The sequence below is a fragment of the Chiroxiphia lanceolata genome, chromosome 19 (assembly GCF_009829145.1).
Source record: "Chiroxiphia lanceolata isolate bChiLan1 chromosome 19, bChiLan1.pri, whole genome shotgun sequence".
NCBI lineage: Eukaryota > Metazoa > Chordata > Aves > Passeriformes > Pipridae > Chiroxiphia > Chiroxiphia lanceolata.
In genome coordinates this window covers 11,720,945-11,734,706 of record NC_045655.1, presented here as the reverse complement: position 1 = coordinate 11,734,706, position 13,762 = coordinate 11,720,945, and the positions used below count along the sequence as shown (strand labels likewise).

The following is a 13,762-nucleotide window of genomic DNA, read 5'->3' as shown; positions in this document are numbered from 1 at the left end:
AAGAGAAGAGAAGGCTCTGAGGAAACCTCAGAGCCCCTTCCAGTGCCTAAAGGGGCTCCAAGAGAGCTGGAGAGGGACTTGGGACAAGGGCCTGGAGTGACAGGACAAGGGGGAATGGCTTCTCACTGCCGGAGGGCAGGGTTAGATGGGATACTGGGGAGAAATTCTTCCCTGTGAGGGTGGTGAGAGGCCCCGGCACAGGTTGCCCAGAGAAGCTGTGGCTGCCCCATCCTTGGCATTGTTCCCTGGAAGTGCCTGTGCAGCTCAGGGCTGTGTCTGATGAGCATTTTGGTACCAAACCTTGTGCACGGAGCTGCTGCTCGGGGGTGTCCCTGTGCCGAGGGAAGGTTTAAGCAGCTGCTGGTGAAGCCCCCGCAGAGCCGGCTGGAGCCAGCGCTTCCCTGCTGCTCTGCTCTCTGAGTTTTATGTAATGTCACATGTGTGCCTGGCTGGTGCTGAGCAGGAGCAGGGAAGGGACGTGGCTGGTGCCCAGTGAGCAGATGTGTGAGACAGGGACCGTAACGAGGGGAGACAGGGAGTGTAACGAGGGGAGACAGCCCTTCTCGGGGGAGGGAGGCTGGCTGGTGTCCTTGGAGCACAGGGACTCTTGGGGTTGGCTCCCCAGGATCCGCTCTGCATTCCACATCACCTTGGATAACCATCAGCAGCAGTGTCCGGGCGGAGGCTGTGGCTGGGGCTGGAGCTGGAGCAGGGAGGCAGCCGGGCAGCACGTCAGGGGCAGGGTATGGAGATGTGCTTGGGCAGGACAGGGGGAGGTTGTCCTCTCCCTGGCAAAAGTGCAGGGCTCCAGGGTGCCCATGTGGCCCTGGGGGGTCTGTCAGCTTCCATGCAAGGAGCAATTTATGGGAATGAGGGAAAGCTGTTGAGGCTGAGCATCCCTGGCTGCTGGTTCTCCTCACCTTGGCTCTATGCCATGGGAGGGTTTCAGCTCATTTGCCTTGAGACTGTTCCCCAGCTTAGATGCTCTTGCCTTGCTAATCAGCCTAACTTCTTTTTTATTTTATCCCGTTACTTTCTAGCTATTCTCCCTCGTGGTTCCCTAAATAAATCCTCCCTTCTCTCTGTGTTTACTCCTTCCAGGTATTTCAGCCTGCTGCATTGATCCAGCACAGCTCAGAGTCCTCTTGCTTCTCTGACCTTTTCTTTGTCTTTTTCCACTGCTCTGTGCCACTGATCCTGAGCAATCCCTCCTTAGGGTCACCAGCTGGAGCTGGTGCAGTGGCACAGTCCCTTCCCTGCTCTGCATCCCTCTTGGTGCAGGATAGAAGCACGCCCACCATGTGTCCCCCTGGGATTTCAGGCCTCAAAACTCAGCACTGTGGTGTCCTGGCAGCCCAAACTGTGGTGTGCTGGTGACCCTAAGGCAGCTTGTTCCTGCTTGTTCCTGAGTCCAGTCCTTCTCTCAGCCTGATCAGTGTCAGATGCACCCGATCACCAAGAAGGGTGTGTAGTGATGATTGCTGTGGTGGGGCTCAGCGTTGCCCTTGGCTCATATTCCCAACCAGTTTGCACGTTCCTGGCTGGGATGGAACAGTTTGAACTAATTTCCCAGTGAGGATGTGGTTGTCAAAGGCTCAGCAGGAGCACGGTGACGATGGTGCTGCTCTACCTGCTCTGACAGCAGCGTGTGCTTGAAAGGAACTCGGGTCTTGACACTTCCCAGCTGCTCTTTGATCTTCACACCCCTGGATGTGTCGCTGTGGCGTTGGGAAGGTGTCAGCAGCACCAGGGCTGTGTGTGCCCTGCCTTTCCGTGCCGGGGCCGACAGCGGCCGCTCGAGCTGGGGCTTGGCAGCAGCTTGTTCCCTTCCCACCTTCTCGTGCTCCTAATTCTCTGTCTGACCGTGGGGGTGACCTGGTTGGGCTGCAGGGTGGAGGTTGCCCAGCGTGGCCAAGCATTGCTCCCCCATTGCTTGTGTGCCCAGGCACTGCGGGGGTCCCAGGCTGAGCCCCCACAGCTGGGGGTCCACCCCAGCACCAGGCAGGGGCCCTGGCTCTGCCAGACCTGTGTCGTGGCAGCTTCTTGTGCCAGAGCCTCTGCCCGGCACCGCCACGTGCTGACATTGCTAATTAGGTCAGCAGCTCCCGTGAATTGGAAGTGGATGCGGGAGGCAGGGGGGGGATGGGGGAGTTATTTGAGGCCTCTCCAACCTAGAAACCCAGAAAAGATTTTCTGGGGCTGTTGGGTGGCTCCAGTGTTTGCTCTGGCCTTGGGCACAGCCATGACCACTGCTGTGGCTCGTTCTCTGCCTGCTCGGGTCATAAATTGGGAGTTTTTCCTCCTTTAAGCTGGGAATTCTATTTAGACAATGTCTAAAATGTGAATTTGAAGCTGACAACCTAAATCAAGGTCTCAATTTGCAATGCAGCTCTCGAGTGGTACTTGTCAGGGGGGTCTTGGAGAGGCTGCTGCAGAGCCTGAGTGCACCAAGGCTGGGGTGAAGCACCTTCCCCCAGCCCTTACAGGGGGTATCATGTCATGCCAAGCTAAGAAAGGTGTTTGGCTGGGGCTCAAAGTGTGGGGTGGCTGCAGGTTCCCCCCGTTCATGGGGAGTGGAGACATGAACAGCAGCCCTGAGTCCTGGTGGGCACCTGGTTGCAGGTGAAACCCTGCTACTGGTTAAGCCAGAGCCTCTCCTTGGGAGTACAGTCCTGAGGTTTTTACACTGTGCTTTGTGTGTTTCTTTTTCCCTGTGCATCCGTGTGTTACTTTTCCCCTGTGCATCTGGCACATCTAGCATGGTTGTTATTTAAATTTGCCTTTCTAGGCATTATCTGAAAGCTCACTGTCGTTTCAAGCAAACCCAAACTGAAAAGCACCTCGTGAACAAGGAGCATCACTCGCCATTTTGTGATGGAATAACGTGTAAAATCAAGGCTCTGGGTAAATCAATGGCACACGGAGCATATTTACATAAAGTATATAAAGCTCTGAGTACTAAGTTTAGAGCGTGGGCTCTGTGCTCGCGGAGCGGCGTGTTCCGACTGGCTGAGCCGTTGAGACAAGCCTTTCCTCAGCTGAGGAATCAGCAGGATCCTTGCAAAACCAGCCTGCAAGCAGGGGTGTAAATAAGGCTTGTACCTGCGTATTTAAATCATGGTTAGAACTGAAGCTCTCACGTTGCTGAGATAAGGGTTTCTCCCTGTGTTGTGGTGTGTTTGGGCTGGAGCTGTGCCCGCCCGCCGGGCTGGGGCATGGCAGTGGCTGACCTGGGGATGGTGATCCTACAGGGAACCGAGGCGGGATGGTCCTTGTGCTGCTGAACCAAATTAGCTGGAGCTGGACTCATTTCAGTCCTCACCTTCTCGTTCTCAATGGCCCAGTTAGTAAATGAGGCAGGATGAGTTTTGGGGGTCGGGGTCTGGGTGTGCTCCCACACTCCTGCTAATTCAGGTGCTGTCAGGGTTGTGCTGTGCTGCCTTCCAGAAATGGGGCTCTGCAGGAGTGGGAGCATTGTCCTGGTGCTTCCCCTGGAACAGAAACTTTCTGGGGAGTTGTGTGTGGGGATAGCAGTGCTCGATCCATCCCAGGTGTAGCAGAGCTGCCATGGAGGAGCTGGGGCACCAGACCACGGGGGAGCCAGGGGCTCTCTGGGCTGGCACTGGGGCATCCATCCCCCTGGCTCCCATCACCACTGCCGTGCTGACGCCTCTGGGCTCTGTCCCTGTGCTGTTCCCGGCTAATAATACCCGGGAGGAGGCGGTGTGCTGCTGTCCCAAGCCCACAGCGGGAGCGATGCCTTCCCCGAGCACATCCTCCCACAGCCGCCTGCTCCCGCCCCCGGCGTGTCCGGGGCTGCTGCCGCCTCCTCCCCGTGCCCTGCCGGCCCCGGCGCCGCTGTGCCGGCACAGCCCAGCTGCCACCGACCTTCCATACCTTTGCTTGGGGCTGACGCCAAAACCTCCACCACTTCCACTTCTGCGCCCGGTGCCATCAACTCGGTTCCCTTCACTTATTTCTGTTCCTGACTGCGGGCGTTTGCACTGGATTTTCTAATTCTGGGGGGGAAAACCTCTCCTTGAAACAGGGTTGATGGTTGCAAACTGGGTTTTTAACCCATTTCCCCCACCTCTGTTGGTGCATGTGGGGACACCTAAAACCTGCTGGGTCTGGCACAGCCATGCACAGGGTTTGCTCTTGGGGGGATGCTCAGAGCAGGGTGGGAACAGGACCAGGACCAGCCCTGAAATAATACCCCTTTGAAGTCTGGGATGTCACTGAATCTCGTTGCTTTTGTTGGTTTGCTCCATTTTATGTGTCTGCTAATAAATATTGTAGCGTGCTAAAAATAACTGATAACCATGAAGAAAGCAGCAAAGCTGCTTTGGGCCCTGAATTTCCAGTTTAATTCCTGTCTTGGAGAAGTTCAGGCTGCCTGAAGTAGGTCCAGCCCTGCCTGGGCTGGGGGTGGTTGTGTCTTTCCAGCTTGGTGTTGCCATCCCAGGGAAGAACTGGTGACAAGGAGGTGTCACAGGGCAGGACAGCGATGGGTGGGTGACAGATGCTGCTCTCCCGGTGCCACATCCCAGGTGGGAGCTCCCTGCAGTGGAGCTGGGGGCATCCAAAGGGATGGAGGGAGGAGAAAGTGGGCAGGTTGGAGAGCTGGGGACACCTTGTGTGCTCCGTGCTCAGGGGTGCTGGTGGTGCTCTGCAGTCCCTGGAGTCCCCTGTGTTCCCCCAGCCCCGTGTGCCAGCGCTGGCACAGCTTGGTGTGGCATAGCCGTGCTGGCACCCGGCAGGCAGGGAGAGCAGGAGCCAGTGGAGGAGCCTCTGGCTGCCGCATTTGTGGAATCTCTGCCTGGCACTGGCAGGGCCACAGTGTCTGCCAGCCCTGGAGTGTGGCCCCTGGGAACAGCCACCCCGGCAGTCCTCACCAGGGGATCCTGTGCCAGCGTGTGGCACTGCCCTGGCACTGTCCTTGTGTCCCAGTGGCTGACTGGCAAACACAGATGGAAGGCACTGATGGTAGTTTTAGCATCGCTGCTGGTTGTGTGTGTTGGAGGGGTCCACGTGCCATCCCGCTGCAACCCCCCCTTCCCGGCGGCACAGCCCTGCCCATCCAGCGATGGACACCGGCAGGGATTGGGCGCAGGCAGCGGCAGCAGGGGAGGTGCCGGGGGCGTTCAGCCTGGGCCGGAGCCGCGGCGGTTTGTGCGCTGGCAGGGACGAGCCGGGGGCTGCGGGGGCCGCTGCCAGGGCCGGGCCATCGGGGCAGCCCCCCCGGCCCCCGCAGGCGCCTCCGAGCCCGGGTGGTGAGCGGGCGGCCGCGGGTACAGCTCGTCCCGGCAGCCCACGAGCTGAGTCAGCGCCTCTGCGTGGGGGGCTCCGATGAGTAAGGGCGGGTTGGAGGGGCTGTGCAGGCACATGTGTGCCTGTCCTGTGCTGGGGGGGCTCTCTGCCTGCTGCCCCCACCACTGGCCCCTCTCCGAGGATGCTGCAGCACCCCCTGCCCGGCGCTCGGAGGTGACGGCAGCTCCTCTCCCTGTTCTAGTACATCGAAGCCATCAGCAACAAGCAAGGGGAGCTGGAAAACTACGTCTCTGATGGCTACAAGACAGCCCTGACGGAAGAGAGAAGACGGTTCTGCTTCCTGGTGGAGAAGCAGTGTGCGGTGGCCAAGAGTGCCATCACCTACCATGCCAAGGTGAGTCACACCCACCGGAGCCAGTCCCGGCTGCCCCGTCACCGGGGGGATGCTCCCGTCTCAAACTACTGCCTGTGGAGCAGCCTGATATTCCAAAAGCCAAAGCTGGTGGGGCTCCTGCAGCTCAAGGGACAGAGGGGGAATGATGGACCAGCAGGTGAACCATAGGCAAGATGCCCCAGCAGGAACAACTGCTCCTAATCCCTCTTGCCTGTGGCAACCCCACATCCCTCTTGCCTGTGGCTGCCTGGACCAAGGGCTGGAGCTACCACCTGCCAACCTGGGAAACGGCAGCATCCCATATTGGCCCAGAGCGGAATCCATCCGGATGAGGGCTGGGAACGCCGGTGCTGCTCCTGCAGCCTCGTGCTCCCGTTCTGGTTGTTCCCCAGCACCACCCTCTGTGGCTCACAGCAGCCATCTGTCACTGCCACGCTTGGCTCCAGGAGCAGGAGAGGGAGTTGGGATTAGTCAGCGCTGTCCTCGCGCTGCGCCGCGGGATGAATCCACGCTTGGCATGGCGAGCACAGTGCAGGAGGAAAAAACAGCCCCCCAGGGCTGGGGGTCAGCAGGCACGAGCCAAAAACTTGTTGCTGCAGCAGCACATGGAGGGTGATTTTGCAGGAGGGACTTTGCAGGTGGCTTGTCCAGAGTGTGGTGGGTGTCCAGCTAAAAACTCCATCCCACTGTTGCCTGCAGCTTCTGGAGGGTCCCAAGGCCGGAGCTGCTGGGACATACTGGGGAAAGGTGTTGGGACTTTGAAATTAGCTTGGTGGGGTTTTGATACACGGGGACCAAGTTGTCTCCAGGTGAAGTCAGGCAGAAGTGTCGGGTCACCCTCTGCTGCAGTGGGGGAGTGACCTCAGGGGGTTTTGGACATCTCCCCCCTCACAGTCACACGAGGGGATGCTCATACATCTTGGGAGAATAAGGACAAGTTTAGCTCCATCTTTTTTCACCCCTTGGCTTGGAGCATGGCAACAGGTGGCTGCTGGTCCTGCCACGGGCAGGGAGCAGCGGAGTCTGGATGCAGTGAGAGGAGCTGGAGACTGTCAGGGCTGAGCACCCAAAAGATGCCACTCATCCCTCGGGATGTGGGGCCAGCATGGAGCATGGGCTGTGCCCTGCCAAACCTTTGGGCAGGCTTTATTCCTCTGTTCCACACAGAGCCCAGTGCCCTGCCCAGCTCCCTGCAACCCGCAGATACTGCACACAGGATGCCTCAGAATAAGCCAGGGAGATGGATTACCTTTTCCTTCCCTCCTTCCCATTTTTCATGACACCTCTCTGGCCCAGCTGCCGTCAGAGCCTGGAAGCAGGACATCCCTGTGTGTTATCTTGCCTGGAAGCAGGACATCCCTGTGTGTTATCTTGTCTGGAAGCAGGACATCCCTGTGTGTTATGCCCATGCCACGCACAGAGCTGTTGATCAGTCCCGGATCAACTCAGCCCTGGATCCATGTGGAGCTGCTCAGGGAGCAGGACAGAGCTGGGGCGTTTTTCCACACCCTGTGCCCTCACACCTTGTTTTCCTCTTGCAGGGGAAGGAGATGCTGACACAGAAGCTGCCACTGTGGCAGCAATCCTGCTCGGATCCCAACAAGATCCCGGACCGCGCCATACAGCTGATGCAGCAGATGGCTGCCAGCAGCAATGGCACCATTATGCCCAGTCCTCTGTCCACATCCAAGTCCAACCTCATCATCTCTGACCCCATCCCTGGTGCCAAACCTCTCCCTGTCCCCCCGGAGCTGGCACCTTTTGTAGGAGTAAGTATCTCCGTGGTGGAAGCTGTGCTGCCCTTCTGAGCAAAGCCGGAGGGACGAGCCCGGGCCGGTGTCACCGCTGTCCTCGGCAAGTGGCCTTTGGATGGGCTGTCACTGATCCACAGGGACGGCCAGTTCCATGCATGTGCCCTCCTGGGATGTGGGAAGGAGCCTGGCATGGGGATGGGCAGCCTATCCCATCCCATCCCACCGGGGTTGCTGAGCTCTGGAGGGACAGGGGCTCCTAGGGGTGGTTTGGGGAACCCATGAGCTGGACTTGTCTGACCAGGCTGGTCCCAGTTAGGCTGGTCCCAGAACTGTGGAACTGAACCCAGGTACCCCAGTAACTGTGGGAGAAAGCCCCTGGAGTGACCCCTGGGATGAAGGACCCTTTGGAAGAGGGTCCTCCCCCATGATGTGGGGGCATGAGCCGAGCAGCGGAGCTCAGGAGGTGCAAGGCAGCTCAGAGCAGTAAAATACCACAGAGGTGACCCCACTGCTCCCCCCAGAGCAGTGTGTTCTGGCTGGGGGACTAAACCAAACAGGCTGAAGCTCTGATCTGCCCCCCTCCCCGGAGCTGTGCTGGGATGCCTAACGAGGACATTCCCCTGTTCCCCTCCCCTCCTCTCTCGTAGCGCATGTCGGCGCAGGAGGCCATGCCGGTGATGAACGGAGTCTCAGGCCCAGACAGCGACGGGTACAACCACTGGTCTGAGATGAAGCCAGCACAGCCCAAATCTTTATCTCCTCCCCAGCCTCAGAAGCAGCTGAGTGACTCTTACTCCAACACACTCCCAGTTCGCAAAAACGTGCCACCGAAAAACAGCTACGCCTCAGGTGAGGCCCCGTCCTCCCCTCGGGGGCTGCTGGGGGGGCCTGGGTCTGCCTGTGCCAGCTGGTGCTCAAGGAGAGGTTGGCAGGGACCACCTGCAGCCACGGTGGGGACGGTTATGGGGATGCTGGTGGCTGACAGCATCCCCTTGGTGTCAAGGGCTGCCCGTCCCTCTTGACCTGGGGCTTAGGAAGTGATGGAGTTGGGCTCTGCCGTGGGGATTCACAGGAGGAAAATCTTGTGGAATCTGGCGCAGGGAGGCTTCTCCCTTTGCTGCAGCTGGTGGGCGATGCCGAGAGTCTGAACCTGTTTGTTCAGGGGGAAGGTGTGAGTCACACTGAAGGCTTTGTTGGCACCTGGGACAAACTAAGGAAGGGTAGGGACCTGTCCTGTGCCTGGGTATGGCCGGGGGTCAAGGACTTGGGGCACTCACTGGTCTCTGTCCCCTGCAGCTGAAAACAAGACACTGCCACGCTCCAGCTCCATGGCTGCCGGGCTCGAGAGGAACGGCAGGACGAGGGTTCAGGCCATTTTCTCTCACGCTGCCGGGGATAACAGCACCCTCCTGAGCTTCAAGGAGGGTGACCTCATCACACTGCTGGTCCCAGAGGCCCGGGATGGCTGGCACTACGGAGAGAGCGAGAAAACCAAAATGTGAGTGTGGGGGCTGTCCTCAAAAGCAACCTTGTCTGGATGCTCCATGGATAAACCTTTGGATTCACCCCTGCCTTTGCCTTTCAGGAGGGGCTGGTTTCCTTTCTCCTACACACGGGTCCTCGACAACGATGGCAGCGAGCGGGTCCACACCAGGTAGGAGCATTGTGCCGGGTGCCAGGGGGTCCCTGTGCTGCTTCCAGGATGACCTTGTGGACTTGGGATGAGGGTTAGGAATTATTGAGGAATTCTCGTTAGAAATAACTCCCAGCACAGGCAGGTGGTCGCTGACCCGGGTTGACTTTTGCCGTGTGGCCCTCCCATGGGTGGGCGAGTGGCCGGGGGGGTCTCTGTACGGCGTGGGCTGATGCTGATGCCTCTGCTCTGGATCCCTCTCAGCCTGCAGCAAGGGAAGAGCAGCAGCACCGGCAACCTCCTGGACAAGGACGACATCGCCATCCCGCCCCCCGACTATGGCATGGCCTCCCAGGCCTTCCCGGCGCAGGGCGGCAGCACCTTCAAGCAGCGGCCGTACAGCGTGGCCGTGCCCGCCTTCTCCCAGGTGAGCCTGTGCTGCCAGGGCTGCTCCCACGCTGGGGGACGTCTTAGGAATGGGGGATGCTGGAGCAAATCCCTGGGCGTAGTCCCTGGCCGTGGTGGCTGGGAGTCTGCGGCTTCCCCGTTCCGCCTGGGCGGGATGTGCGGGAGCGTGTTCCCGGTCCCGGCGTGGTTGGATGCGTGGGGGTGCCGGAGGGCGGCTCTCCAACCTCTGTTCGTTGTTTTAGGACTACCTAATGCCCTATGGGTGTGCAATTAAAGACTATTCCAGTGGCCTCTGCCAAGCACCCTCCGCTCACTACAAGCCTTACACTAGGTCGACAGCTGTAAGTCCAACGCACGCAATGTTTCCCTTGGGATTTACGGCACTTTGGCTGGTTTTTGCCTGGTGACCCACGTGCTTTGCCTGGGGCCCTGCTCCTACCTCCCCCCTCTCCTGGGGAGAAGGGACGAGGGCTGCAGGGAGGCAGCAGGAAAGGAGAGCTGTGGATGGGGGGGAACGGGCAAGGCACGGGGAGCAATGGCACAAAACAGCCCCGTAAACCCCCAAAGGACAACACTTGCTGACTCCATGGGAGTCTCCCACCAGAAACAGGCTGCTCACAGGCAGCTGGAAGCGTTTTCTCTGGCACCTGCCAATTCAAGCCGGTGACAGTCCCACGGTGGGGCTGGGGCAGACCCCAACCAGGACTCTGGAAGGTGTTCAAAGAGAGCTCAGGGCTTCTCAGATAACGAGCTGGGGAGGATGCACGTGTAGACAGGATCAGCCTAACCCAGGAGCCACTGGTGTAGTGGAGCTGTCCCACCAAATGAGCATATGGGATGAACCACTTGGCATCACGTGCCAGCAGGTGGGGAGAGCATGAGGAGGGGGAGAGGTGGCCACTCAGCACCCAACCCTTCAGCAGGGTGCTCCAGCTGGGATCTACTCCTCTCTGCAGGGAGTGGGGTGGAAGCACAGCCCCACTTCTTGCTGTTTGCTGGGTTTTCCCAGCAAGATTTGCTGCTGGAAGTGGGTTTTGTTGCTGGGAGCATTCCTGGGACAGTGGGAAGGTGGGTCTCTGATCCCTGGTGTGTGGCCAGTTCAGAGGTCAGTGACTCTTCCTCCTTCCTGTGGTGGTCCTGTGTTTGTAATGGGGAGCAGAGCTGCTCCATGATCATATCCCACGGCAGGCCCTCACTCAGGAGGGATGGATGTCCCTAAGGGATGTTCTCCAAGCTCAATCCCCATCTGCCCCTCAGTCCCTCCCCACTGCAAAGCCCATCCAGCACCGGCTGAAGGAGAAAATGGTCCAAAACCCTGTGGGTTTCTGGTGGGAGTTAATACAGACAAACCCTCTTTCCACAGAACATTTCACTGGTCTCTCAAACTTGTTCAGTCCCCTTCCAAGTGTTTGGCATCTCGGAAGCAGATGGAACTCAGTTTCATGGAAGGGCTGGGCAGGGCAGAGCAGGGCTCTCCCAGCTGTCTTTTTCCTGTGTCTGGTCAGATAAATTCTTCAGAGAGTGGTGCAACTTCACTCCCTGCTGTCTGAATTTCACTCCAGCCATCTCCATCTCTCCCTTTCCTCTCCAAATGCATCGGCTCTCGACCCTACCATCCCTGGGTCCTGATGCACTTTGGTCTGTTCGTGACCCTCTGGTGGCACCTGAACAGGCACAGCCCACATCCCCCCTCACTGTGCTTCCTCCCTCCTCTCTGCAGGGTCTCGATGACTACGGGACGAGGTCCGTCAGCAGGTAAGATGTCACCTTCCTGTCACATTCCCTGTAAACTGTTGGTGTTGGCTGCGGGTGAAGCCGTGGTGCCGTGTCCCCATGGGGGTCCCTGCACGGGCTCCCCGGGGCACTGGCAGTGGCTGGGATGGGGCCAGCGGTGGGGGACACAGTGCAGGTGTCATCTGTGAGCGCAGAGGGACCAGGGGAGGGCAGGTCCCAGGGCCAGCCCTGGTGTCTCCAACCTTGTGCTCCTCCAGAGAGTCCCGTCTCCCCGACCTGCTCTGGGCTCGCCCTTGGATAGCGAGGCCATGGAGAGCACACGCTCTCAGGGTCTTTCCCTGGCACCTTCCCCGTCCCCTCTGCCTTGGTGCTGCCCCGTCTCGCTCTCGGGGTTAGGCCCACAGCCGTGGCTGGGGAGGAGCTCTCCGTGGCGGGTCCCGTGTGGGAGCTGGGCTCCCGGCGCGGCGCAGCCTCGCGGCACTCCGGCCACTCTGGCATCTCTGTGCTTTGTTCCGCAGCGGCAGTGGCAGTTTGGTATCAACGGTGTGAGGACACCCGGGCTCGCGGCGGCCCCTTGCTGCTTGGAAGAGCTTTCTGCTTCTTTCCCCTCCCTTTTTTTTTTCCTTCCCTTTCGTTTCTCTTTCTCTACTTCTTTTGGATTCGAAACTCTTGTGATCTTCAAGGAAACCATGGTGCTTCTCACCCCTCCCTGGTGTTCACAGTGCCCTTGTTTCTGAAGCCTTTTCGGAGCAGAAACTGCCTGTGCTCGCAGCCCGAGCGCAGCTGACACTTAGTGGGACCCGTGTTTGTCCTCCCGTGTGATGTTAGCGATGCACTGTCCCCCCGGGGCCGCGCCGGCCGCCCCGCACGAGCCTGGACCAAACTCCCAGACTGGAACACATATGCATGGCCTCTGGTGTCCGTACTGTTACTGAGCATCCGGGATGCCCGCGCCCGGGATGCCGTTCCTGGAGGGGGGGCAGCGTCCCTGCGCCTCCCCCTCAGCCTGATCCGCTTCCATCCCACCACGGTGGCTTTGGGAGAAGCGGATGGCACAGACCCCCCACCCCGGGGAAAGGGCTGCTTCTGGGCTGGGGTCCCGCCGGCCGTGGGAACCTCCCCCAGAAGGGTTACTCCTGGTTGTTTTATAAATATATATATATATTTTTTGTAGCAAGGTATTGTTACCTCACGTTAGGGCTGGGGGTCCGGGGACACACTCGCATCCCTAAACTGGGCTTGGGCAAGGCAGACCCTGCGCTGTGCCCCATGGTGGGCTTGGCAGTGCCCAGGGGGGCTCCCACCTGGCACTGGGGTCCCACTCCTGCACTCGCCCGTAGCCCTCCCAGTGCCCGTGGCCATCTCCACTGCAAAGCTGTTCACGCTTTTTTCTGATGTGATTTTTAAGACCTCTGTCATTGCCTGTTTACTGGGACATTGCTGGCAATAGACTCCCCCCGGACCAGTTTTTGGGTTATCTCCTCGCCTACAGGCACGTTGTTCCGAGCCCTTCCTGCATCGATGTCCGAATTTTGCTAAAGATTTTTAACCCAGGATATTTCATGCTGAATGACAGAGAGTAGGGGAGGGGGAAAAAAACCACAAACCCAGCCTAGCAAAACCTATGTGGAGATTGTAAAGTGGTGAAAAACCTTTTTTTAAAAGCCAGAGAGAATTGTGCCCTGTACTGAGTTATTGTTCGAATAAAAGTTTTATTTATTGCATTGAGCTGGGCCTCGGTGTCTTTTTCGGCTGCCGTGCCTGTGTGCTGCCCTCACCGCCTGCATCGCCCGCCGCACATTCCCATGCCATGTTTTTGTTCCCTGCTCCATCCCTCGGCGCGGGGCGGCCGTGGGAGGCTCCGGCTGCTGCCCGTGCCCCGCTGGTATTAAACAGCTTCGCTGAGCGGGAGCAGCGACAACTGTTTAAGAGCCGGGTCCCCCCTCTGTGAGCACCTGAGGGGGTGATGCTGCTGCTGCTGCTCCCGCATGCCAAGGCTCCGGCTGCGCTTTCCCGGCGCTGGGAAAGCGGGGATGGCTGGCACGGGGGAAGGAAGCCCCCCCTCCCTTCCGCACCCCCGCCGTGCCCAACCTCTGCACTCCCCAGGTGGCTCCCGGCTGGCCGTGCCCTTCCTTCCCCTCCTCGCAGCACCAGCGACTCAATAAACATGACTTTTCCTCCTTTTTCTTCTTTTTCCTCCTGTTTCCTCTGCCTGACGTGCTGTGTGTGGGGTGGCCGGCGGGCTCTGGGGCCGCCTGCCCAGAGCCTTAAGTCTCTCCTTAACCACGACCTTCTGTTCCCATCAAGCGTCCCGGTGTCCTCCAACGTGCCTTCTGTTTCCCTTGCAGCCCCGATGTTGAAGTGGCCAGGTTTTGAGGTGCCCCTGCCCGTAGTTAGTAAGTTGACGGTGTCGGGGGGCCGAGCCCTGGGTGCGCTGGGCAGCGGGTGAGGCCGCGGGGCTGCGCGGGGACGGTGCCACCGCTCTGCTTCCCCCTGCCCCCGTCCCCTCCATCGGTCACCGCTTGTCCCCAGCCCGGTGGCGGGAGCCCCGGGTCTCACCGCGCTGCC

General features: G+C 59.4%; 1 protein-coding gene across 8 annotated transcripts in view; it reads left to right on the top strand.

Annotated features, from left to right (window-relative positions):
• Positions 1 to 13,762, top strand: part of BAIAP2 (BAR/IMD domain containing adaptor protein 2) — a 42,328-nt gene that overhangs the window by 24,873 nt on the left and 3,693 nt on the right. The window contains exons 7-15 of one of the 8 annotated variants that reach the window (XM_032706839.1): positions 5,513 to 5,665; positions 7,207 to 7,434; positions 8,067 to 8,268; positions 8,716 to 8,917; positions 9,005 to 9,073; positions 9,317 to 9,479; positions 9,703 to 9,801; positions 11,181 to 11,215; positions 13,543 to 13,590. In XM_032706839.1, the coding sequence (XP_032562730.1) occupies positions 5,513 to 5,665; positions 7,207 to 7,434; positions 8,067 to 8,268; positions 8,716 to 8,917; positions 9,005 to 9,073; positions 9,317 to 9,479; positions 9,703 to 9,801; positions 11,181 to 11,215; positions 13,543 to 13,570 (1,179 nt within the window). In that variant the 3' untranslated portion in view covers positions 13,571 to 13,590. Of the gene's footprint in view, positions 1 to 5,512; positions 5,666 to 7,206; positions 7,435 to 8,066; positions 8,269 to 8,715; positions 8,918 to 9,004; positions 9,074 to 9,316; positions 9,480 to 9,702; positions 9,802 to 11,180; positions 11,216 to 11,712; positions 12,923 to 13,542; positions 13,591 to 13,762 lie in introns of those variants that run through there. The other 7 variants (XM_032706838.1, XM_032706841.1, XM_032706843.1 and 4 more) reach the window with 7 other exon arrangements.